The sequence below is a fragment of the Entelurus aequoreus genome, linkage group LG07 (assembly GCF_033978785.1).
Source record: "Entelurus aequoreus isolate RoL-2023_Sb linkage group LG07, RoL_Eaeq_v1.1, whole genome shotgun sequence".
NCBI classification, from domain to species: domain Eukaryota; kingdom Metazoa; phylum Chordata; class Actinopteri; order Syngnathiformes; family Syngnathidae; genus Entelurus; species Entelurus aequoreus.
In genome coordinates, this window is record NC_084737.1 from 2,062,337 (window position 1) to 2,089,140 (window position 26,804).

General features: G+C 36.8%; 1 protein-coding gene across 3 annotated transcripts in view; it reads right to left on the reverse strand.

The window, feature by feature from the left end:
* chchd6a (coiled-coil-helix-coiled-coil-helix domain containing 6a) overlaps positions 1-26,804 on the reverse strand; it is a 120,407-nt gene that overhangs the window by 27,521 nt on the left and 66,082 nt on the right. For 2 of the 3 annotated variants that reach the window (XM_062052346.1, XM_062052344.1), the window contains exon 6: positions 19,370-19,440. In XM_062052346.1, coding sequence (XP_061908330.1) covers positions 19,370-19,440 — 71 coding nt within the window. The remainder of the gene's footprint in view (positions 1-19,369; positions 19,441-26,804) is intronic. The other variant, XM_062052343.1, reaches the window with a different exon arrangement.

The following is a 26,804-nucleotide window of genomic DNA, read 5'->3' on the forward strand; positions in this document are numbered from 1 at the left end:
ACCTTAAAAATGATTTTAGGATTTTTAAACTTTTAAATATACCTTTTTACCTTTTAAATTCCTTCGTCTTCTTTCCTGACAATTTAAATCAATGTTCAAGTAAATTAATTGTTTTTATTGTAAAGAATAATAAATACATTTTAATTTAATTCTTCATTTTAGCTTCTGTTTTTTCGACGAAGAATATTTGTGAAATATTTCTTCAAACTTATTATGATTAAAATTAAAAAAAAATATTCTGGCAATTCTAGATAATCTGTCGAATCAAATTTAAATCTTATTTCAAAGTCTTTTGAATTTCTTTTAAAATTTTTGTTCTGGAAAATCTAGAAGAAATAATGATTTGTCTTTGTTAGAAATATAGCTTGGTCCAATTTGTTATATATTCTAACAAAGTGCAGATTGGATTTTAACCTATTTAAAACATGTCATCAAAATTGTAAAATTAATCTTAATCAGGAACAATTACTAATGATGTTCCATAAATGATTTTTTAAATTTTTTCCAAAAGATTCGAATTAGCTAGTTTTTCTCTTTTTTTTTCGGTTGAATTTTGAATTTTAAAGAGTCGACATTGAAGATAAACTATGTTTCAAAATTTAATTGTCATTTTTTTCGTGTTTTCTCCTCTTTTAAACCGTTCAATTAAGTGTAAATATCATTAATTATTAATAATAACATAGAGTTAAAGGTAAATTGAGCAAATTGGCTATTTCTGGCAATTTATTTAAGTGTGTATCAAACTGGTAGCCCTTCGCATTAATCACTACCCAAGAAGTAGCTCTTGCTTTCAAAAAGGTTGGTGACCCCTGCTTTAGAGTTTTGTGCTGTTTTCCTGTGTGTAGTGTTTTACTTCTTGTCTTACGCTCCTATTTTGGTGGCTTTTTCTCTTTTTTCGGTATTTTCCTGTAACAGTTTCATGTCTTCCTTTGAGCGATATTTCCCGCATCTACTTTGTTTTAGCAATCAAGAATATTTCAGTTGTTTTTATCCTTCTTTGTGTGGACATTGTTGATTGTCATGTCATGTTTGGATGTACATTGTGGACGCCGTATTTGCTCCACAGTAAGTTTTTGCTGTCGTCCAGCATTCTGTTTTTGTTTACTTTGTAGCCAGTTCAGTTTTAGTTTCGTTCTGCATAGCCTTCCCTATGCTTCAATGCCTTTTCTTAGGGGCACTCACCTTTTGTTTATTTTTGGTTTAAGCATTAGACACCTTTTGACCTGCTTTTTCCGACATCTACAACGCAATTAGCTACTCGCTGCCACCTACTGACATGGAAGAGTATTACATGGTTACTCTGCCCAGCTCTAGACAGCATCGACACTCAACAAAAACACACACGCAGACTATAATTACTGGTTTGCAAAAAATATTTTTTTACCCAAATAGGTGAAATTAGATAATCTCCCTCGGCACACCAGACTGTATCTCACGGCACAGTGGTTGAAAAACACTGCATTAAAGACACTAATTACTATAAATAATTTAAAGAATGATCAAATGAAAAGGCTTTGTACAGTTTGGTACACATTTGAATGTGGTTCCATTATAAATATCCAAGTTGATAGGAAGATAAGTATTTTATTTTGTTTTAGATGTTTTTATACAGCCAGTTAGGAATACCATTTAACCAGCATCACTGCACTGGGCAAAATGAAAGGAAAACCACCAGGGAGTGAGCTGGGGGTTGTATAAACTGAGGTCAACGAAGATCGGAAGAAAAAAAACCAGACCGTTTACACCCACTGCAACCCAATTTAGCCACTGACGGCGTGGACGTTACAGTATGTGCTTCACTGCAAATCGCGCAATTAGCGCTAAATCACATTTAATTGAGAAGAAAGGATCAATCTGATCAAATACAGCAGAAAAGTGTGCTTTGAGAGATTAAATTATCCGCGCTTAATTAGCTATGTGGGTTGTATTATAATTGGTTTTGGCCTGTCTATCTGTGTGATTGTTAACTATGACAGGCTTGCTGCCCGGGTGCGTCCCTCTAATGGAGACTGACTGATTGAAGCAGAGAGCAGTAAGTTATGGACGCCCACGGTAGTTAAGGTGACACGTGCGCATACTGTACATGGTCAAAATGAAAGACCAGTGGTGGTATGCGCACGGAAAAACGACTTAACTCCGAATGTAATTGGAAAACAAATTAAAAGGCGCTCCTATCCAGAGAAGGCTTGACCTGAGCATTTTAATTACGGCACGTCAACACGTACGCGTACGTTATCGTCGGCAACACAAACTGCAGACGCAACAGCCGAGTTCATCTGAACGCTAGTGATATCGCTTAAAGAGGAGAATGAAATGACAGACGGAAGGAAGCGAGATAAAAGATGAGAGGAAACAAAGGAAGCCTCGATTTGTTTTTCTGTCACATTCTTAAAAGATGACCGGATTTCGCTAGCCGGGAGGGGTTTTTTTTTGTTCTCTCTTTAAAGTTCTATGCGAGTTCTCTCCATTTTCTTGAATTCTCACATCACATTTACAACAAAAAGGAAGGCACCAAAGCGCCGTATTTATCTCTCGCCAGGGTTGAAGCTGCTAAATGATAAGAGGCCGTCCTTTAATTTGAAATAAATGGCCTTCGTCAGTGAAGCCAAAGCCTCCCGATAGCAGCGAGGGCTTATTAATAATGGCGCTTGAAGATAAAAATTGGTTCGTCCACGAAGGCGCAAAAGCTCTGTCTACAAGAACCAACACCGACTAGCAGCTTGGCCTCAGTTTTACAATTGATTACCGGTAAGTTGAAAAGGATTTGCAAATCATTGTATTCTCTTTTTATTTACCATTTACACAACGTGACAACTTCACTGCTTTTGGCTTTTGTATATACCGTAATTTCCGGACTATAAGCCGCTACTTTTCCCCTCGTTCTGGTCCCTGCGGCTTATACAAGGGTGCGGCTTATTTACGGCCTGTTCTTCTCCGACACCGACGAAGAGGATTTTGGTGGTTTTAGTACGCAGGAGGAAGACGATGACACAATGATTAAAGACTGACTTTTCATATACCGGTAGGCTGGTTATTTTGATAACGTACAGGCGAGCACTTTGTATTACTTTGCAGCGTTGTATTATTTGTACTCTGCACGAATGCTGTTCGCCATGTCAAAGATGTGAAAGTTTGATTGAATGATTGAAAGATTTATTGTTAATAAATGGGACGCTTTGCGTTCCCAAACAGTCATCTCTGTCCCGACAATCCCCTCCGTGGTAGCAGGAACCCCTATATACTACGCTAATTACACATCAAAACCCTGCGGCCTATAGTCGGGTGCGGCTTATATATGGAGCAATCTGTATTTTCCCCTAAATTTAGCTGGTGCGGCTTATAGTCAGGTGCGGCTTATAGTCCGGAAATTACGGTAAATTGAAAAGGATTTGCAAATCATTGTATTCTCTTTTTATTTACCATTTACACAACGTGACAACTTCACTGCTTTTGGCTTTTGTATATACCGTAATTTCCGGACTATAAGCCGCTACTTTTTCCTCTCGTTCTGGTCCCTGCGGCTTATACAAGGGTGCGGCTTATTTACGGCCTGTTCTTCTCCGACACCGACGAAGAGGATTTTGGTGGTTTTAGTACGCAGGAGGAAGACGATGACACAATGATTAAAGACTGACTTTTCATATACCGGTAGGCTGGTTATTTTGGTAACGTACAGGCGAGCACTTTGTATTACTTTGCAGCGTTGTATTATTTGTACTCTGCGCGAATGCTGTTCGCCATGTCAAAGATGTGAAAGTTTGATTGAATGATTGAAAGATTTATTGTTAATAAATGGGACGCTCATCTCTGTCCCGACAATCCCCTCCGTGGTAGCAGGAACCCCTATATACTACGCTAATTACACATCAAAACCCTGCGGCTTATAGTCGGGTGCGGCTTATATATGGAGCAATCTGTATTTTCCCCTAAATTTAGCTGGCGCGGCTTATAGTCAGGTGCGGCTTATAGTCCGGAAATTACGGTAGTTAAGTTGAATGTAGTAGATAATGTTCCACTCCTGTCCTGTAGGGGGCTGTAGAGCACATTATACAGTCTTTGAGGACTGATTAGAAACTAATGTTTATTAAAGTTAAACTTTAACTTTAAAACCTCTTAAGGCCCAAACTGTTTGTTTACATGCTTTTTTTTATTTCTCTTTACTATTTGGGCTTATTGGACCCTAATTAGAATAAAAACTAAAAATCATCTTTTGATATGATGTACTTAGTCCATAGTACACAAACGTGTACTTCATGTTTAGTGACATGCACATTTTTATTTTTACACTTTTTTTTACAAATTCCATTGTATGTAGGGATGTCCGATAATGGCTTTTTGCCGATATCCGATATTCCGATATTGTCCAACTCTTTAATTACCGATACCAACCGATATATGCAGTTGTGGAATTAACAAATTATTATGCCTAATTTGGACAACCAGGTATGATAAGGTACTTTTTTTTTTTAATTTGTAAAATAAGATAAATAAATTAAAAACATTTTCTTGAATAAAAAAGAAAGTACAACAATATAAAAACAGTTACATAGAAATTAGTAATGAATGAAAATTAGTAAAAATTAACTGTTTAAGGTTAGTACTATTAGTGGAGCAGCAGCACGCACAATCATGTGTGCTTACGGACTGTATCCCTTGCAGACTGTATTGATATATATTGATATATAATGTAGGAAGCAGAATATTAATAACAGAAAGAAACAACCCTTTTCTGTGAATGAGTGTAAATGGGGGAAGGAGGTTTTTTGGGTTGGTGCACTAATTGTAAGTGTATATTGTGTTTTTTATGTTGATTTAATAAAAAATAAAAAAATAAAAAAACAATACCGATAATAAAAAAACCGATACCGATAATTTCCGATATTACATTTTAACGCATATATCGGCCGATAATATCGGCAGGCCGATATTATCGGACATCTCTAATTGTATGTTATACTCTTCTGACACCACCAAATGGCAGTATAAGTGTCCATATGTCGGCATAAGACCCCATTTCAGTAGTGTACACAATTTTGGAAATAAGAGCTAAAAGGTGCTGTCCACGCATGTGGCCACTAAGGCCTTTAGAGCAGTGGTCCCCAACCACCGGGCCGCGGACCGGTAAAGTAGTGTACACAATTTTGGAAATAAGAGCTAAAAGGTGCTGTCCAAGCATGTGGCCACTAAGGCCTTTAGAGCAGTGGTCCCCAACCACCGGGCCACGGCCCGGTACCGGTCCGCGGACCGATTGGTCGGGCCGCACAAGAAAAAAATAAATAAAATAAAATAAAATAAAATTATTAAATCAACATAAAAAACACAATATATACATTACATATATAAATGTAGATCAATACGGAAACATTTTTTATTTATTTTTAATTTCACCCTAAAATATTTATATATAACTTTATATGACAAACTAATGTTTATTAAAGTTAAACTTTAATAAACATTAATTTGTCAGTCCTCAAAGACTGAATAAGGTTCTCTACATCCCCCTACAGGACAGGAGTGGAACATCATCAACTAGTGCTGTCATGCGATTACCATGTTTAATCAGGAAAATCACAGGTTTTAGCTGTGGATAAATTACGATTGATATTCTAGATTAAACAAAATCTATTTTTCATCTGTATTAAAGGTGTTTCATTTTGCCTGAGCAAAGAGTCAAGAAAGAGGGGATAGTATATGCACTTAACATGTTTATTAAACACCTTTAACATCATATTTATGCGAACTGTTTTTCCTGAAAAAAAAACAACATTTATGAACATGACCTGTTGTTCCTTTTGTGTTATTAATGTGCCATTTTAAAAGGGGAAATGCACTTTTTATTTTTTTGCCTATCATTCATAATCCCTATATAACACAAGAACAGATATGTCTTTCTTTTTTTATGCATCCTAATTTTTAATATACAGCAAGTATGAGGTGGCTAACAATGCAACTAATGGGAGAACTCTATTGCACCAATAAAGCCCTCTAAAAAAATCCCAAAACCACCAGCGATACTCCATTTTCATGTAGTGACCTGAATATTGACCATGTGTTAGCGATATTGTTATTGTAAGCGCTAACGGCGAGGAAGCACTGTTAGCGGCACCGTGATCACACGGATGTTGCTTTTTGATGCAGTACCGCCTGAGGGATCGAAGGTCATGTGCATCCAATGTTGGCTTTCGGTCTCACCGCTTACGTGCAGTGATTTCTTCAGATTCTCTGAACCTTTTGATGATATTACAGACCGTAGATGGTGAAATCCCTAAATTCCTTGCAAAAGCTGGTTGAGAAATGTTGTTCTTAAACAATTTGCTCACGCATTTGTTGACAAAGTGGTGACCCTCGCCCCGTCCTTGTTTGTGAATGACTGAGCATTTCATGGAAGCTGCTTTTATACCCAATCATGGCACCCACCTGTTCCCAATTAGCCTGTTCACCTGTGGGATGTTCCAAATAAGTGTTTGATGAGCATTCCTCAACTTTCTTAGTCTTTTTTGCCACTTCAGTCAGCTTTTTTGAAACATGTTGCAGGCATTAAATTCCAAATGAGCTAATATTTGCAAAAAGTATCAAAGTTTACCAGTTCGAACGTTAAAGGCCTACTGAAAGCCACTACTAGCGACCACGCAGTCTGATAGTTTATATACCAATGATGAAATCTTAACAACAACACATGCCAATACGGCCGGGTTAACTTATAAAGTGACATTTTAAATTTCACGCTAAACTTCCGGTTGAAAACGTCTATGTATGATGACGTATGCGCGTGACGTCAATCGTTGAAACGGAAGCATTTGGTACACCTTTGAATCAATACAAAAAAGCTCTGTTTTCATCTCAAAATTCCACAGTATTCTGGACATCTGTGTTGGTGAATCTTTTGCAATTTGTTTAATGAACAATGAAGACTGCAAAGAAGAAAGCTGTAGGTGGGATCGGTGTATTAGCGGCTGGCTGCAGCAACCCAACCAGGAGGACTTTGACTTGGATAGCAGACGCGCTAGCCGACGCTAGCCGCCGACCGCACGGATGATCGGGTGAAGTCCTTCGTTCTTCCGTTGATCGCTGGAACGCAGGTGAGCACGGGTGTTAAAGAGCAGATGAGGGCTGTAGTGCCTGTGGTCAAGGCTCATATCGTTCAGTTTCGCTCCCACACCAACGGCACAACATCATTTTTACTTCATAAAATAGATTTACTGGTAGTAAGTAAGATACCAAAAGTTCGGAAATTGACACCTAGCCCATTTTGTGTAATCGGTGTTGAAAGCCGGTACTATTTTTCAGTGAGGCGCAGTGATATCTAGTGGGGAGTGGCGCGGTTTTGGTCACATGGACCAATCAGGTAGCAGCTTTATTCTAACAACATACCTGCTATGGCGACGACAACATCCGAGAGTGAAGAGGAACGAAAGACCTCAAAAGTTAGAAAAAAAGTGCGTAAAGAGGAAAATAAAAGATGCTATATGCATCTTTCATCTGTGAACAATGAGGACGTCCAGCACTTCACTCGGACACGGTGGGACACATACAGAAACTATTTAAAACAGTGGCTTTGTCTGCAAGACCAGAACAAGCATCTGGCAGAAATCTATAAACATTGCTCGGATGTAGATTTTGACGCTATTCCTGACGACGCTGGGTTTCACGCAACATGCTACCGACGTTTTACAGATAAATCTGCATTGTTTTATGCCGAGAAAAGGACCGCACGGGCGGTGGGAGAACCATCTGCAGCCGCAGGTCAGTCAGCAGGCACGTCTGAAACTCCCCGAAAGAAACTTCGATCTCGTTCAGGTTTGCCCGTTGCTTCTGCCGGCCCCGTCCTGCCAGCCATCTGTATAATTTGTCAAAAAGTGGAAAAGTACACTCGTGTGGGAGGAAAACGCCAGAGGGATCAACTCACACAAGCAGAAACCGTGTCGGCAGGTATGTGACACACACACACACACACACACACACACACACACACACACACACACACACACACACACACACACACACACACACACACACACACACACACACACACACACACACACACACACACACACACACGTGTGTGAATCTATAGTAATAATGTTACAGTACATAGCGTAGGATTGAAAGAATGTGTTGTTACTTTGTAATAACCAAATGGACCATTTATACACTGTCAGAGTTAAGGGGAGACCTTGGAATTTAAAAGTTTGAGAACCACTGGCCTAGAAAAGGAAGCCCCACCCATCCCCCCATATACCTTCACACCACAGCCCCAATCTCTCTCTCCCCCCCCCCCACACACACACACACACACACACCCCTGGACTGATTTACACATCACAACCCCCACCCCTCCCCCCGCACACCTTCACACCTCACCCCTCATCCCTGAACTGACTGAACTGTGACCACTACCCACATCCCTGCTGTGACTTCATGTCACCTCCACTGCTGCTACAATAATTGAAGAATGCATAGTGCACTTTATACATCATCATTGTCATATCATCCATTATCATCTTCACTGTGAACTGAATGTGCAATACTGCTTCTGTCTACTCATGCCCACTATAGATCTGTTGTAAGATCCACACTTTAATTTACTTTATCTTATTTCTTTATTTTTGTTTCTTATTTTATTTTATTATATTTATTAGTATTAAACATCCTTAGCATTTACATTTTTAGTAAGTTTATTGTAAGTGTGCAATATAGTTTAAGTTTATTCTTGTTTAATTTTTATATTCTGTGATTCTTTATTTAGCTTAAGTTTATATTTATATTTATATTTTGTGAATTTGCAAGGGGGACCAGCAAAATAAGCTTTTCATTGTGCAGTGTGACTGTCTGTTTATCTGTGCATATGACAATAGATATCTTGAATCTTGGAATGTTTAGCTGGGAGTTCAGCAGCTCACATCACAGAGTCGTAAATCACAGGGTCATAAATACCTCTCCAACCCCCCACTCAAGACACACACACACACACACACTTTTTTACTTGTAAATCTCTGATTTTGCCAATAAAGCTTATTCTAATTATTTTTCTTTTAAAGGCCAGTTACTGAAATCAGCTGAGATTAAGAAAGATGCTGCCATTCTTCTGCACATCAACGACAAAGACTGTGTTGCTATAGAGGTCCGGTACCATAGGACCTGTTACAGACAGTACACCAGGTTCTTGTCACTGTCTACAGCAACGCACACTGCAACCAGAGATGAAGAAATGTGAGTAATTACACTGTACTGTCATTTTGCTCACATTTAAAAAGTAAAAAAAATTTCAACAACATGCAGCTTATATTTAGTTTTGCTTAAGATACAGCTTTGAAAGCATGACTCTTTGCACATGTTAAGTGTGTGTGTGTGTGTGTGTGTTTTCAGACAACCCTTTGCTGACAGCTACAACCTCTTCTGTGACCAAGTGATCCGTCAAAGGATTATAATTGACAAAGAGGTGCTGAGAATGGACAAGCTAAGGAAGTTGTTCGTGGACACCGTTAAGAAGCACGAAGATCTTGATGCTTCAGGCTACAGGTAACTGAAACAAAAATAATAAAATATTCATACTGAAAAGTTTATTATTTATAGATTTAGTCTCTCCCCATAAAGGCTATGAGAGTATGTTTAAAGTAATTTGATTGAATATGTCTGCAAAAATGTCTTGTACTGATTTATGTCACTGCCAGAACTGTGGAAATGTTTCAAAGGAAACAGAAGAAAGAGGTGCATGGGATGATGACACAGATGAAAGTGATATTGATGAGTAATTACGCACCATGTCACCATGTAAAATTTGCCACTTTTGTTTCTTTATCAAGATGTTTGATTATCGAGATGCCACACTGCCATTTTAACGGTAAAGCTTAAATAATGTCTGTATTACCTTTTTTTTCAAATTTGTTTTGGTCTTTTGTGTGTGTTTGTGTGTGTGTGTGTGGGGGGGGGGGGGGTATAAATGACACATGCTGTGAAACAATTTGCTACTTTAATAAATATTTATCATATTTTATACCAATTTGGGCCTTTACTGCATCTATTTTAATCTTGTCCATTTTTGCCTTATTCCAGTTTTGGGGTGCATGGTAATATTTTGCTAGATTTTAAGCCACTTTTGGCCACGGTGTGTTACTTCTTTTGTACCTTTGATTACATAGAAGGTTGTGACATTTTTTTAATGTATGATACATAAGCTTTTAGCTAAATTTAATAAGTGTGTGCTTCATTGTGCTGGGGCAAATCACTTCAGTTGAATCGTTTTTTAAGAAATTTGCTACATTTCATGATCTAAATTCACATATGAGTATACTAAGGCACCAATATTTGTTTCAGATGTTAGGTATATGTATTTATGATATTTGAGAAAGATTTTGTGTTGCCAAAATGAATAAGACATATTTTACAAGCCAAAACTGCAGCACAAGATTTTCGTTTTTTGTGATTTACCTCTATATACATTTCTGGCTTGTGACAAAATTTGGCTAGGTATCATGTTCTGAACTTTTAACCCAAAGTCCAGAAGGGTATTATCTATGCAAAAATGCATTGAACAAGTTGTGCTTAGACGTGGGAGCGAAATTAATTTTCTAGGCACTTTTTCTCATGTCAGCTCACCGTCTACTGGCTGGCGTAGGTGGATAGCTAATGTTTTTATCATAGCTCTGTGAGGTCCCGTTGCTAAGTTAGCTTCAATGGCGTCGTTAGCAACAGCATTGTTAAGCTTCGCCAAGCTGGGAATTATTAACCGTGTAGTTACATGTCCATGGTTTAATAGTATTGTTGATCTTCTGTCTATCCTTCCAGTCAGGGATTTATTTATTTTGTTTCTATCTGCATTTGAGCAGGATGCTATCACGTTAGCTCAGTAGCTAAAGAGCTTCGCCGATGTATTGTCGTGGAGATAAAAGTCAATGTGAATGTCCATTTCGCATTCTCGACTCTCATTTTCAAGAGGATATAGTATCCGAGGTGGTTTAAAATACAAATCCGTGATCCACAATAGAAAAAGGAGAAAGTGTGGAATCCAATGAGCCAGCTTGTACCTAAGTTATGGTCAGAGCGAAAAAAGATACGTCCTGCACCGCACTCTAGTCCTTCACTCTCACTTTCCTCATCCACAAATCTTTCATCCTCGCTCAAATTAATGGGGTAATCGTCGCTTTATGGTCCGAATCTCTCTCGCTGCATTGTAAACAATGGGAAAATGTGAGGAGTCCTTCCTCCGGTGACGTCACGCTACTTCCAGTATAGGCAAGGCTTTTTTTTATCAGCGACCAAAAGTTGCGACCTTTATCGTCGTTGTTCTCTACTAAATCCTTTCAGCAAAAATATGGCAATATCGCGAAATGATCAAGTATGACACATAGAATGGATCTGCTATCCCCGTTTAAATAAAAAAATGTCATTTCAGTAGGCCTTATAATATCTTGTCTTTGCAGTCTATTCAACTGAATATAAGTTGAAAAGGATTTGCAAATCATTGTTTTTATTTACCATTCACACAACGTGACAACTTCCCTGTTTTTGGGTTTTGTAGTACGGCTACTCCTTAAACAAGCTGTACAATTTATGTATTTAAGACGTTAGCGGTTCCAAGAGTAAACTCAAATCAAGGGAGAGCATCATTCAGTCACTATGCAACACATAGCTGGAATAAACTTCCTGAAGATGTCAGACTCTCCCCAACTCTCACTACTTTTAAAACTAGACTGAAGACTTTTATGTTCACCTTAGCTTTCAGCTAAATCTTTTAATCTTTTAACTTTTAACGTCTGCACTGTTTTTATTTTTATTGTCTGCATTTTAATTTTGCTTTTATTTTCTTTCATTTCACTTTGTTGTCTGTGAAGCACTTTGAGTCTGCCTTGTGTATGAAAAGCGCTATACAAATAAAGTTGCCTTGCCTTGCCTTGCCTTAATGACAACCCAACTATTGCAAAAAGAGGCTTTGGCTTTTTAGTTAGAATGATGTTCAGACTAGCAAATGGCAGCCTGTCAAGCCATAAAAGTGGTGGGTGACGCAACGTGTGTATCTTCTGTGTGAGTGATAAATCTGACAAAAAAACAGCAAGATTTCTCTCTTTATTAAAAAAAAACAAAAAACGTTGCTCATTAATTTTAATGTCTGTCATTGACGGCGGAGGCGGACACAACACAGGCCTCAGACCGCACAGAGGAGCTTAGGGAGACAAAAAAATAACTTAAGAGGCAGAAATTGGAAAAAATAGTGAAAGAGGCAAAACACATCACGGCCACAAAAGGGTCTTTTTGCACAGAAACATGACTGATTATTAAGATGCTCTTATCAGCTCCAAACCGTAATTCTCTCTGCGTTTGAGTGAAGGGTTTTTTTTTGTATTAAACTTGATTGCTTTGACAATAAACACATCATTTAGGCTGCCTGTTGTTTTTGTTCAACGACAAATTGGGTATACGTCTACTTTGTGTCAGGCAAAGCATTATAAAAGATGGCTTACATAAACTGGAGAAGTAAAGATAAAGTGAAGAGTGACTGAAGTGCTGGCATGCACAGTATTATTTTACACACATGACTGAATTTGTCTGTTACATTACAGACTTTTGGGGTGTTTGGCGGTTCCACAGTTAAGAAAAGTCAGATTTTTCTGCACTTTTTCCCGTGCCTTTGTCAAGAAAAACCCTTGTCGTTACTTAGTCCAGTCAGTACACTTAGCATGCCGCAGGCAGAGGGTAAACTGGATTAAATAAGTGGCTCAGCTTTACAGCCATGCCCTAAAACCTATAAAGTAACATATAATTGACAGTGAATAGGCTTTATCTTTTCCTCTGATAGAACATGCCCTCCTCACTGCGTTCTTACACCGATGCAAATATTCGCACAATCCAAGGATTAGCGGTATTACAGCGCAGTATTCCCCCGAGGTAAGATCACCTGGTGTTGAGCCTCAGCAACATGTTAGGTTTGCTTCAAATTTACATGAACTGGGATGACTTTTTCTCTCCTAAAACCTCTGATAGGAGCGCTCAAGAATTATCAGCTCTACGTCTTACATGACAAAGTGTGTACTATTTATCCATTTGGCTTTCTTTGGACTTAAAGAGTGACCTGCCGGGCTTTGTTTCTAAGATACACTCAGGTAGTCTTTTACACACGTATGTGTGTGTGGGGGGGCGGAGTCACTTTGTAGTACACTTTGTAGTACAAAAGTTGAATTACCGTATTTTCCGGACTATAAAGGCACACATAATATTCTTCTTTTTCTCAAAACTCAACAGTGCGTCTTATAACCTGGTGCGCCTAATGTAAGGAATACGTTTAGTTGAGCTTACCAACCTCGAAGCTATTCTATTTGGTACATGGTGTAATGATAAGTGTGACCAGCAGATGGCAGTCAAACATAAGAGATAAGTGTAGGCTGCACTATGATTAGGGTTGAGTATCGAGTATCGATTGGAACCGGGACTAACTTTCCGATTCTCCCGGAATCGTTCAAAAGTTTAAATTTCGATTCCTATTTTCGATACCCAGTCCGCCGATCGGAAAAAAATATGTCCGCCGAACCGGAAGAAGAAGACGCTGAACACCAACGAAGAAGCGCCCACCGCCAGAAGTGTTAGCATAGCCGAGCGAGTCAGTCAAGCTCAAGCATGGATAGCGGGCGTCGGCGGTCGAAAGTGTGGCTTTACTTTACAAAAAAAAAAGAAATAACCGCGAAATAACAGAGCTCCATGTCCATCAAGAAACGAGTGGAGAGAGAGCTGCAGATGTACCAGGACGTTCCACCGATACTTATGTCTGACGACCCTGCTGCATGGTGGTGGAACCAACAAAAGACTTATCCTTTGCTGTCAGATCTCGCTTTCTCCTATTTATGCGTTCAAGCTTCTTCCACACCCAGCGAACGTGTATTTTCCACAGCAGGAGACACTATCTGTCCAGAACGCTCACGCATCCTGCCTGAGAAGGCGGATATGGTCATTTTCCTAAACAAGAACTGTCTCTGATTTTATACTGTACCTGCTGCTAATCTGGACTGGGTTTTGCAAGTTGTTTCTTATTGTTTTTTTGCTTTTCTGCACCAGGTTAGCCCATCAGTGGGAGCACGGTAACATTTTTAAGTACCTGCAGCATCATACACTTGTGTGTGTAAATGTGTTTTCATGAGGTTTCCTGCAGCATCATACACTTATGTGTGTAAATGTGTTTTCATGAGGTTTCCTGCAGCATCATACACTTATGTGTAAAGGTGTTTTCATGAGGTTTCCTGCAGCATCATACACTTGTGTGTAAATGTGTTTTCATGAGGTTTCCTGCAGCATCATACACTTATGTGTAAAGGTGTTTTCATGAGGTTTCCTGCAGCATCATACACTTATGTGTAAATGTGTTTTCATGAGGTTTCCTGCAGCATCATACACTTATGTGTAAAGGTGTTTTCATGAGGTTTCCTGCAGCATCATACACTTATGTGTGTAAATGTGTTTTCATGAGGTTTCCTACAGCATCATACACTTATGTGTAAATGTGTTTTCATGAGGTTTCCTGCAGCATCATACACTTATGGGTAAATGTGTTTTCATGAGGTTTTCAAAAATAAAGCTTTCTTGAGGAAAGTGTACCCCTGGGGAAATGTATTCATAATTTATAATATTTATATTCAAGTTGATAGATTTGATATTTATATTCTAGTTGAAAACAGCCCTGTGAGGAATTTATAGTAAAGTTCATAAAAAGTTAATAGAATTAAAATTTGATGGAGAATGTCAGACTATTTCATTCAGAAAGACTGTAGGTTAGCTAGCTCATTTAAAATATCCTAAACTTTTTTTTGACCCTGCCTCTTAAAAGATTCGGAATCAAGAATCGTAAGGAATCGGAATCGGAATTGGAATCGTTCGAATTCAAACGATACCCAACCCTAACTATGATGGCAATAAGTCTCAAGTAAACAACACCAACATGTTATAGGTTCCATTGAAAATATAGAACATTACACACAGAGCTCAAAAATATATCAAAATGTTTTAGTAGGACTTTGGTAAGCTATGAAGCCACACCGCTTGATGGATTGTACTGTGCTTCAACATAGGAGTATTATTATGGTGTGTGTATAAGGTAAGACATATTATTTGGCGTTTTGTTTCGCAATATTATATTTGTATTACCTTCTGGTACCTGCTGATCTGTATTTGGGATCTGCATAAATCCTGAAAAAAAAAAGCTTCTTCTTTTTCCCCATCTTCTTGTTATGGGGCATTCATCCTCCACTGTTGCCATTTCTAATGTAAAGTAGTGTAAAGTTCTTACTTATATCTGTCAGTAAACTCGCCATGAAAGCGCTAAAACATACCGGTGTAGTGAGTATACATTATTCACCCAAGGAACTTTAGTTATTAGAGAGTTCCGGTCGGATGTTTTTTCACGGCACACATTTCCGGTGTTATTGTTACCAGATGAGGAGATGCTGCTCCGTTATTGATTGAAGTAAAGTCTGAATGTCATTAAAACAGTTAGCGCCATCTTTTGACACTTCTTCCACTCCCGTCCTTGCACGCTACAACAAAATGACGGGGAGAAGACGCTGTCGAAGGTGAGACACGTAAATAAGACCGCCCACAAAACGGCGCATCCTGAAGCGACTGTCAGAAAGCTGCTTGAAGATGATGTGTAAAACATCATCTATGCAACATTTTGACCAAAAAAAACACCATTACATGTTATGTAGACCACAAGGAAGCCTTTTTCATGTAGAAAAAAATAATAAAAAATATGACTCCTTTAATGCGCCCTATAATCTTGTGCGCCTAATATATGAAAAATGATAAAAAAAATAAACCAAGGCAGTGCGCCTTATAATCCGCTGCTGTGCCCTATGGTCCAGAAAATACGATATGTGCTTATCGAAGTTACTTCTTAGATACAAGGTCATATTGTGGAAACTTTAAAGTGGAACACCTGGTACAAATAAATGTTTGACGTTCGCTTTTAATTGCTAATTTTCTATAGAAACAAGCTTCAACATTGTCCTCATGTTATGTTTTATAGCGCTGTCAAAAAAACAAAAACTGATTAATATGCTTTGATTACTCACGATTAATCACAGTTAATTGGTTGCATTATTTAAATCGAGATTGTGATTAATCACAGCTAATTATTTATTGGCTTGTATAATTCAAATTTGGAGTATTCACAGTCAATCACAGTAAATTGCATGCTTGCATAATCTAAGTGTGGATTAATCGCAGTAAATGACTTGCGTGTACAGTATAATTCAAATGTGGACTATTTGCCATAAATCACAGTAAATAGCTTGCTTGCATAATCTAAATGATGATTAATCTCGATCAATCACAGTTAATTGCTTGCATAATTTAGATTAATCGTGATCAATCACAGTTAATTATTGGCTTGTATAATTCAAATTTGGACTACCGTATTTCCTTGAATAGCCGCAGGGGCGCTAATTAATTTAAAACCTCTTCTCACTCCTGCGGTTACCAAAACCATGCGGAATGGGCAAGCATGCGCTAATTATTTTAAAACCTCTTCTCACTCCGGCGCTTACCTTGTCATGAAAAGCACATTTAATAAAAAAAACGTTATTATGATCTTACCTTTACTTGTAAATGGGTCCATGTGCAGCTGCTTCTGATCAAAGGCAGTCTTTCTTATCTTTCTTCAGTTTTAAAAGTCTCTGGAGATATTCCTTTAATTATTACCTCCTGCTTCGATTGAAAGTCCAGTTTAGAAAACTGTTTTATTTTAGATATGTAATCCTCCATTGCAAAAGTGCAAGTAAACAATCGCTGCTCATGCTTGCTGCTTGTTGTCTTCTTCTGCAGTACCAGTCTCCTGCAGTACTGGTAGTCGCAAGAAGGATCACTAGCGCCCTCTACCACCAGGAGGCGGGAGTCATTTAATGACTCATATTTGACCCGGCGGAAGTGCCAAGCATGCGCTAATTATTTTGCGAAACGAGTTTGACCCGGCTGTAATTCGAGGCATGCGAATACCATATTCCCGGCGGCAATTCAAGGAAATACGGTAGTCGCAATTAATTACAGTAAACTGCATGCTTGCATAATGATAATTGAGATTAACCTCTTAAGGCCCAAGCTGTTTGTTTACATGCTTTTTTTTATTTCTCTTGGCTATTTGGACTTATTGGAACCTAATTAGAATAAAAACTAAGAATCATCTTTTGATATGATGTACTTAGTCCATAAGTACACAAACGTGTACTTCCTGTTTAGTGACATGCTAATTCTTATTTTAACACCTTTTTTTCCAAATTCCATTGTATGTTATACTCTTCTGACACCAGCAGATGGCAGTATAAGTGTCCACATAAGCGGCCATAAGACCCCAATTCAGTAGTGCACACCATTTTGGAAATAAGAGCTAAAAGGTGCTGTCCACGCATGTGGCCACTAAAGCCTTTACAGGTTTTAATGCACCTTATAATCCTGTGCGCCTAATATATGAAAAAAGATTTAAAAAAATACACCAAGGCAGTGCGCATTATAATCCGGTGCGCCCTATGGTCCAGAAAATACGATATGTGCTTATTGAAGTTATTTCTTAGATACAAGGTCATATTGTGGAAACTTTAAAGTGGAACACCTGGTACAAATAAATGTTTGGCGTTCGCTTTTAATTGCTAATTTTCTATTGAAACTAACTTCAACAGTCTCATCATTTAATGTTTTATAGCGCTGTCAAAAAATAATTTAAAAAAAAAACAGATTAATATGTTTTGATTACTCACGATTAATCACAGTTAATTGGTTGCATAATTTCAATCAAGATTGTGATTAATCACAGCTAATTATTTATTGGCTTGTATAATTTAAATTTGGAGTATTCGCAGTCAATCACAGTAAATTGCATGCTTGCATAATCTAAATGTTGATTAATCACGATTAATCACAGTTAATTACTTGCGTGTACAGTATAATTAAAATTTGGACTATTTGCCATCAATCCCAGTAAATTGCTTGCTTGCATAATCTAAATGATGATTAATCTCGATCAATCAGTTAATTGCTTGCATAATTTAAATCAAGATTAGTCGTGATCAATCACAGTTAATTACTGGCTTGTATAATTCAAATTTGGACTAGTCGCAATTAATTACAGTAAACTGCATGCTTGCATAATGATAAGTGAGATTAATCCCGTTCAATAATAGTAAATTAATTGATTGCATAATTCAAATGAACTTGAAAATAGACCACAATATTTTGACAAAAATGCAATTTTATGTTTAGAATGTCATACAGGGACACGTTTTTAAATGTTTTACTTCAAAGCGTGTCATTTATTTGCACTGAACTCCTTACTCATCCACAATCCGAGGATAAGGTTAAGGAGCATGTACGGTCAACATAAATTGCAAGATTAACTTGCGTTTATTCATAATTAAAGCAAAATTTTTTGTGATTACTCGCATGCGTTAACGCCTTAATTTCAACATCCCTATTTTCATTGTTTTTTATGAACGTCTTTTGACATTTCAAAAAATGTTTGAAATTGTGAAGAGATATGTAAGATGCAAATCATGTTAACCTTACAATTATTAACATTTTATAATACTATGTTACTTAATAAAAAAGACAGTATAACATACATCCATAAATGTGGATGCATATGGAAAAGTGCAATATATTTATCTGTACAGTAACCTATTTATTTATTTATATATGCACCTTATTGCTTTTTTATCCTGCACTACCATGAGCTAATGTAACGAAATTTCATTCTTATCCGTACTGTAAAGTTCAAATTTGAATGACAATAAAAAGGAAGTCTAAGTCTAAGAACAACATTGCCTGTACAGTTATAAAAATTGTTACAGTTTGACCCCTGGAACATATTCATTTATATTTTCTATTACTTTCTAAATAAACCCAGTCTTGCAATCAAAACAAAGGCTTTTCCGTTAAGTACCGGTAGTCACATTTAATTGTGTTTATCAGTCCTCTGGTATTCACAGTTTATCATTATAAGAAAGCTCTGTTGTTGATGTTCTGACACAAACTTTTTCATTGCAAACACAAGCCTGTTCTCTTACTGTGACTGCGACGAGGAACAATTAGCGAGCTTTTCCCAGGTTGTGCCTCATTAAAGGTCCACTGTGAGACACAGTAGTGACCACAGGGAGTGTGGGGTATTGTTTAACTCGGTTTAATTAAAGTAGCCAATTAAAACACTTATCATGTGAGTGAGGTTTGCTCGGGAGAACGTGGACATTTAACTGGGTACAAAATGAGGAAAGCAACAGATCCTTATCTATCGCTGCCTATTAGCCCGCTGTGTGTGGTAAATGCGAGATGTGTGCGTGTACGTGTCAGAGGCCTAAGGGATTAATATGCTGGACGAGTGTGTTATCATGAGTGTGTATCTTACCTCACATTTGATTCTGTCTTGGAGGCAGCTTGGTGGAATTGCTCCTTACTCTGTTCATATATTTCCATGTTCTATAAACACAAAAACAAACAACTGTATTCACTATCAAAGGTGGACTATCAGTTAGTTATGAAAATATATCGTATTCTATCAGGTTTCCAATATGTTTTTAATGGTACTGGTGTTGCTTTGGTGACCATAGTTTGTCTTGATAATACGGGGAAAAACATAGACATCTTCTAAGGGTACGCAGCATGGAGCGCTACTGCCTACTGGCAGTACGGGGCCGCCATCTTGGAGTGGTGATCCGCTCCACTAAGTGTAATTCATTTGGCAGGAGCAATGAACTGTCAGCGCATTTAATTGATCTTACCTCACTGAATACCACTGATTTTCGCCTGCTTTTTTGTCATACGTGTAGCTATGATAAAGGACACATGTTTTATTATTCATAGTTTTCTTAACAGTAAATAGAAAATTCTTATATGCTACAGTGTTTCCCATAAACTGCCAAGATACCTGTGGCGGCGGGGGCGTGGCTATGGGCGTGGCTACCATGACATCATCGAGTAATTTGCATAATTTACCACAATGATATGATTTTCTCTAAAAAGGCTCAAAAAATGTATACTTACTAATTAATAATAACAGTTTTGTTTTAAACGTCCATCCATCCATCCATCCATCCATTTTACAATATAATTACAACACTTTATGTACATATTTATATACAGATTTGAACAATAAGTTATTCACTGAAATATATTTATTAATTGTGGTTCTTACAAAAAATATATCTTATGAAAATATAAAAGCTAAAATGTCTCTTAAAGCTCTGCCCCTTTAATTAGTGCATACTAAATAATTTAACTTTAGCCTACTACTACAACCGTATTATTTACCAGCAACATAAAGTGAAACAGAGGCAGAGGTGTCCTGCCACAGTCAGTAACAAATAAACAGAAAACAGTAGTGGTGGTAGATAGACACAAAGCTTCATTAAACATCTGATCCACTGAACAAAGAGCTCCAAAAATCTTGATTCTACACTTCTCTTTTGTAAAGTAAATCTGAACAGCCGATATGGGCATCTACATCAACTATATGATTTGCCTGAGAAGCTTGACAGGACACAAAAAAAAAATAAATAAATAAAAAAAAAAAATTAAATTTTTTTATTTTTTTATTTGTGGCGGCCTTAATTCTTTCGTGGCGGGCCGCAACAAATAAATGAATGTGTGGGAAACACTGTGCTATAAGTGACCAGACGTCCAAGCTCAAAACTGGGAATATAATCCCAGAGAAGGGGGAAAAAAACGATCAGCTATTTTTAAATTGAAGAAACAATATGATTAGGTATGCGTATATCCTACATAAACAATGTATGAATATATTAGATATCTATATACCTTAGGGACCTATAGACTGTATCTCTGTTGAGAGTTTATTCTGTCTTGACACTTTGTATTGATATTTTGTATTACATTCTTCCCTTAAATGATCATGTTTATAGTGATTTTTTTATATGTATTTTTTATGTATGTCGCTTTATATAAAAGCGTCTGCCAAATACTTAAACATAAACATACATAAACACCCGAAAGTCTTTATATCAGCTAAAACCACCAATCTGTTTCACTGGATTCAGAATAAAAGCAAATTCTGTCTTACCCAACAATGTTAGTATTTGAATATTGTTACTTGAAGGCTTATTCCTGGTTACAATTATACTGTTAAGAAAGTATTGTCTTATACTTTGCCCTAAAATGAGAATGCATCATAATCAGTGGCGGCTGGTGAATTTAGTTTTAGGTGGGGCTGAAAGTTTGTAAACCAAACCCCTGCAGGGGGGTCATCCTCCCCCAGAAGATTTATTTGTGATTTTCACATACAAATTAAACATTATGATGCATTCTGACAAACAAATGTAATTAATTTCATTGACAAGCAATTCTATTATGGTCATACTCTTGTTTGCCAGCGGCTACGATGTCAGTACTATGGAAGATCTTTGCTCCTTCTCAACTCTGTGGTAATATTATTTTCACAAAATACAACCAATAGTACGTTAATGTTAAATCTTACTTGTGAAAAGTAATCCCCCGATTCCTATTTTCAACAGTCCGCTCATTTGAGCAGGAAAACGCTGAACACCATCTTTGTTTTCTACCTGTCAACTGTCAGTTTAGGCTGCTCGCCGGCTCCTCATCACCACTTCAAGATGGCGGCCGGATTTCTCGCGTCACAGCAGCCGATGCTGCGTCTACTTATAAGATGTCTATGGGGAAAACGCTCTGAACAGAAATAATCCAAGACCAAAGACATATTTACACCATGGATTAAAATGCAACGAAAACATTTTGCAATACCAAATGCAAAAGAAATCCTCAAATGGCTCAAACTTCAAAAACAACTGCGTGAGAGAAATGTTGCAGATTCAAAGAACAAAACAGACGTCGGCTGGACTAACAACGGAGCCAGACCCAAAGAATGTTAGCTGGCTTTTGAAGGAATGAGGAATGATTTGTTAGACACTTGACTGTAATATTTTACAATATTATAGCGTAACTTGATTGATTGATTGAAACTTGTACTAGTAGATTGCACAGTGCAGTACATATTCTGTACAATTGACCACTAAATGGTAACACCCCAATAAGTTGTTCAACTTATTTAAGTCGGGGTCCACGTTAATAAATTCATGGTACAAATATATACTATCAGCATAATACAGTCATCACACAAGTTAATCATCAGAGTGTAACTAAAGTAGCTACTATTAGTATAGACTGTAATATTTTACAATATTATAGAGCAACCGACATAGCTAATGTTAGCATAGCGTAGGTCTGGTTCCTCTGGTGGACTGGCACACTTCTGTTTTGTTTCAGAAACTTGCAGTATTTTTTTTTTCATGCAGTTGTTTTCGGGATTTGTGTCCGTTTTTGATCTCTGTAGCCTTATTCTTTTGTATTTATTTTTGTTCTCCTAAATCTTGGAGTGTTTAGTGCAGGGGTCACCAACGCGGTGCCCGCGGGCACCAGGTAGCCCGTAAGGACCAGATGAGTAGCCCGCTGGCCTGTTCTAAAAATAGCTCAAATAGCAGCACTTACCAGTGAGCTGCCTCTATTTTTTAAATTGTATGTATTTACTAACAAGCTGGTCTCGCTTTGTCCGACATTTTTAATTCTAAGAGAGACAAAACTCAAATAGAATTTGAAAATCCAAGAAAATTTTTTTAAAGACTTGGTCTTCACTTGTTTAAATAAATTCATTAATTTTTTTACTTTGCTTCTTATAACTTTCAGAAAGACAATTTTAGAGAAAAAATACAACCTTAAAATGATTTTAGGATTTTTAAACACATATACCTTTTTACTTTTTAAATTCATTCCTCTTCTTTCCTGACAATTTAAATCAATGTTCAAGTCAATTTATTTTTTTTATTGTAAAGATTAATAAATACATTTTAATTTGATTCTTCATTTTAGCTTCTATTTTTTCGACAAGGAATATTTGTGAAATATTTCTTCAAACTTATTATGATTAAAATTCAAAAAAATTAGTCTAGAAAATCTGTAGAATCAAATTTGAATCTTATTTCAAAGTCTTTTGAATTTCTTTTAAAATTTTTGTTCTGGAAAATCTGGAAGAAATAATGATTTGTCTTTGTTAGAAATATAGCTTGGTACAATTTGTTATATATTCTAACAAAGTGCAGATTGGATTTTAACCTATTTAAAACATGTCATCAAAATTCTAAAATTAATCTTAATCAGGAAAAATTACTAATGATGTTCCATAAATCCATTTTTTTAATTTTTTCAAAAAGATTCGAATTAGCTAGTTTTTATCTTCTTTTTTTTGGTTGAATTTTGACTTTTAAAGAGTCGAAATTGAAGATAAACTATGTTTAAAAATGTAATTGTCATTTTTTGTGTGTTTTCTCCTCTTTTAAACTGTTCAATTAAGTGTAAATATCATTAATTATTAATAATAACATAGAGTTAAAGGTAAATTGAGCAAATTGGGTATTTCTGGCAATTTATTTAGGTGTGTATCAAACTGGTAGCCCTTCACATTAATCACTACCCAAGAAGTAGCTCTTGGTTTCAAAAAGGTTGGTGACCCCTGGTTTAGTGATTGCAGCATTTTCTCATTGTTTTTTAACGAGAACTGTACTTTAAGGGGGAATTCTGCCTATCGTTCACAATTATTATTATAACAGATGATGTTATTATATACGCTAACGCAGACAAACTATTAATATTCAAGTCACAAAAATATAAATTGAGTATTGTTGGTGGTTTTTGAATGGTTATTTCTCGGATTTTATGGGCGGAATAATGGAGCTCCCATTGGCTCCGCTGTAAGCAGATTTTTGTTTACGTTTATTTAATATTTAGAATGCATCCGTTGTCATGTCTTTCATAATGAGTGTGAATGATAGGCAAAATTCCCCAAAAAAGTGCAGTTCCCCTTTAAGGCTGTCAGTATTAATAAATTAACTCATGAGATTAATCACAATAGATTACCACATTAATCATGAACACACTACTATTAATCATGCAATTTATTTTGATTGTCCAAGCTCTTTTACCTTAACCGCTATAAGGTCAGTGATCACATCAATGCATACGTCAGTACAAAAACGAGGGAGGAGAATCCGACTGGTGCGCTCGCTGGCAAATTAAACTCCAAAATACAGCTTGAAGTAAAGTTAAGTTTAACATGGGTTTGCACAGTGACATTTTGTTTACAGCATCAACAAGAAACAATGACTTGCATGATCCTTCAAAATACACTGAAACACAATGAAAGTCATGGCATTAGCCTCTATGCTATTACTTCACAACATAGAGGCTAATGCCACCACTTTCGCTCACAATACAATAATTGGTTGTTCCCAAATATTTTGAAGTTGCACAGAATACATTTTAATAATAATAATAATAATAACTGGGATTTATATAGCGCTTTTCTAAGTACCCAAAGTCGCTTTACATGTTAAAAATTTTGGGCACATGGAAATATTACTTAATTACTTGAATTAAAGTAATATCTGGATCGGGATAATTTGGCTTGTACATAATATATTTATATATATATATATATATATATATATATATATATATATATATATATATACACATTATTATGCCTAATTTGGACAACCAGGTATGGTGAAGATAAGGTCCTTTTTTTTTTTTTAATTAATAAAATAAAATAAGATAAATAAATAAATTAAAAACATTTTCTTGAATAAAAAAGAAAGTAAAACAATATAAAATCAGTTACATAGAAACTAGTAATTGATGGAAATTAGTAAAATTAACTGTTAAAGGTTAGTACTATTAGTGGACCAGCAGCACGCACAATCATGTGTGCTTACGGACTGTATCCCTTGCAGACTGTATTGATATACATTGATATATAATGTAGGAACCACAATATTAATAACAGAAGGAAACAACCCTTTTGTGTGAATGAAATGGGGGGAGGGAGGTTTTTTGGGTTGGTGCACTAATTGTAAGTGTATGTTGTGTTTTTTATATATATATATATATTATGGCAAGTCGTTAAGGAAATTCAATATATATGGAAGTCTGAATAGAAATGAGAAAGGTTCATATATACTGTAAATAAGAAAGACTTAGAAGTCTGTCTGCTGATGTGAAAAAGAGCCAAAGCTGTCAAAGAGCTGAGGGACCATCTTCAAAGTGCAATGCTGAAACAAATAATGCAAACAATAAAACGTAACTTCCAGGGCTTGAGATTAACGTAGTCCCGTCGTCCCGGGGACGGTAAAAAAAATGCACTGAACGAAATGAAATGCTCCCCGGGATGATGGCTTTTAACCATTTTTTTTCTTTTTCTTTATTTATTCATTTTACATTTTATATTAAATGTCTTGGTTTTTCCACCCTCTGAAAATCCTATGAAATGTTTAACAAGCCATACTATAATAATACAACAGCTATTAATGTAACAATACAATAAAACAAATATATTTAATGATGTTTTTTTTTCATTATTTTAACTGTATAAAGATTGTACAAGAAACACAAAACTTCAAAACTAAATTATTTACAATTGCAGACACAAGGTTCTTGTTCTGCAGTGCTGTGTGCTAATGTGCTTCGTACACCTGCAGGACCGCAAGCAAGGTCGCAGAGAAAATGCGGACTGGATTTTGAGTGATGTGGGCATTTTCTATATGAACAAGTGGAATGGATTGGATACCGACGCACTAAAGGGGCTCTCTATCTTACGCTATGAAGTGAGGGGAAACTGAGTGAATAATGACAGGTTATATTATTATTTATTTAAACTCATATTCGGGCCACTTTATAATGAATATGTCGGCATGTATTTGTAAAAAAAAAAAAAAAAAAAAGAATTTTTTTTTTTTTTAACACCAAATTATTTAGGGGGGCTTAAGAACATTTTAGGGGGGCTTGAGCCCCCCTAAAATAGGCCTAACAACGCCAATGCTTGTATCTATAAAAACTGGTAATTTTCTGCCAGGCTTAAACCAACGTTGTCATCCGTCGTTTCAACAGAAGCCGCTTGCTCGCTCACCTGCACCAACACACGCACTCATGGCACTTAGCCAGTGTTGCGTTTATGGCCACAAAAAAAGTCGGACAACCCCAACGCCACACAATGTGTAAATGCCAGGTTGTAATACTGACTCCACAATCAGATGTGTGCTTATTTTACTGACATTTATTAAGAATGTTAATCTAAGGATATTATTCATGAAATATTGTCACTAGATTTCATAAGTGCTAATAAAAAGATGTATTTTACAGACAGAAAGTGACAGGAACTAAATGTAATCTCTGAAAGGGGTAACATTTCTTTTAAAGGCAGGACCCGCAGCCAGACATACAATACTTGCACATAGATCATGAAAAACATGTTTTTTTGTTATTGTCATTGTAAGGGGGCAAAATCACTTATATCAGAAAATTATTTTAATTTTGGGTTTTGGGTAGGGGGACGCGGGGACGCGGGGGGTGCATATTGTAGCGTCCCGGAAGAGTTAGTGCTGCAAGGGGTTCTGGGTATTTGTTGTGTTGTGTTTATGTTGTGTTACGGTGCGGATGTTCTCCCGAAATGTGTTTGTCGTTCTTGTTTGCTGTGGGTTCACAGTGTGGCGCATATTTGCAACAGTGTTAAACTTGTTTATACGGTCACCCTCAGTGTGACCTGTATGGCTGTTGATCAAGTATGGTTTGCATTCACTTGTGTGTGTGTGTCGAAAGCCGTAGATATTATGTGATTGGGCCGGCACGCAAAGGCAGTGCCTTCAAGGTCTATTGGCGCTCTGTACTTCTCCCTACGTCCGTGTACACAGCGGCGTTTTAAAAAGTCATACATTTTACTTTTTGAAACCGATACCGATCATTTTGAAACAGATACCGATAAT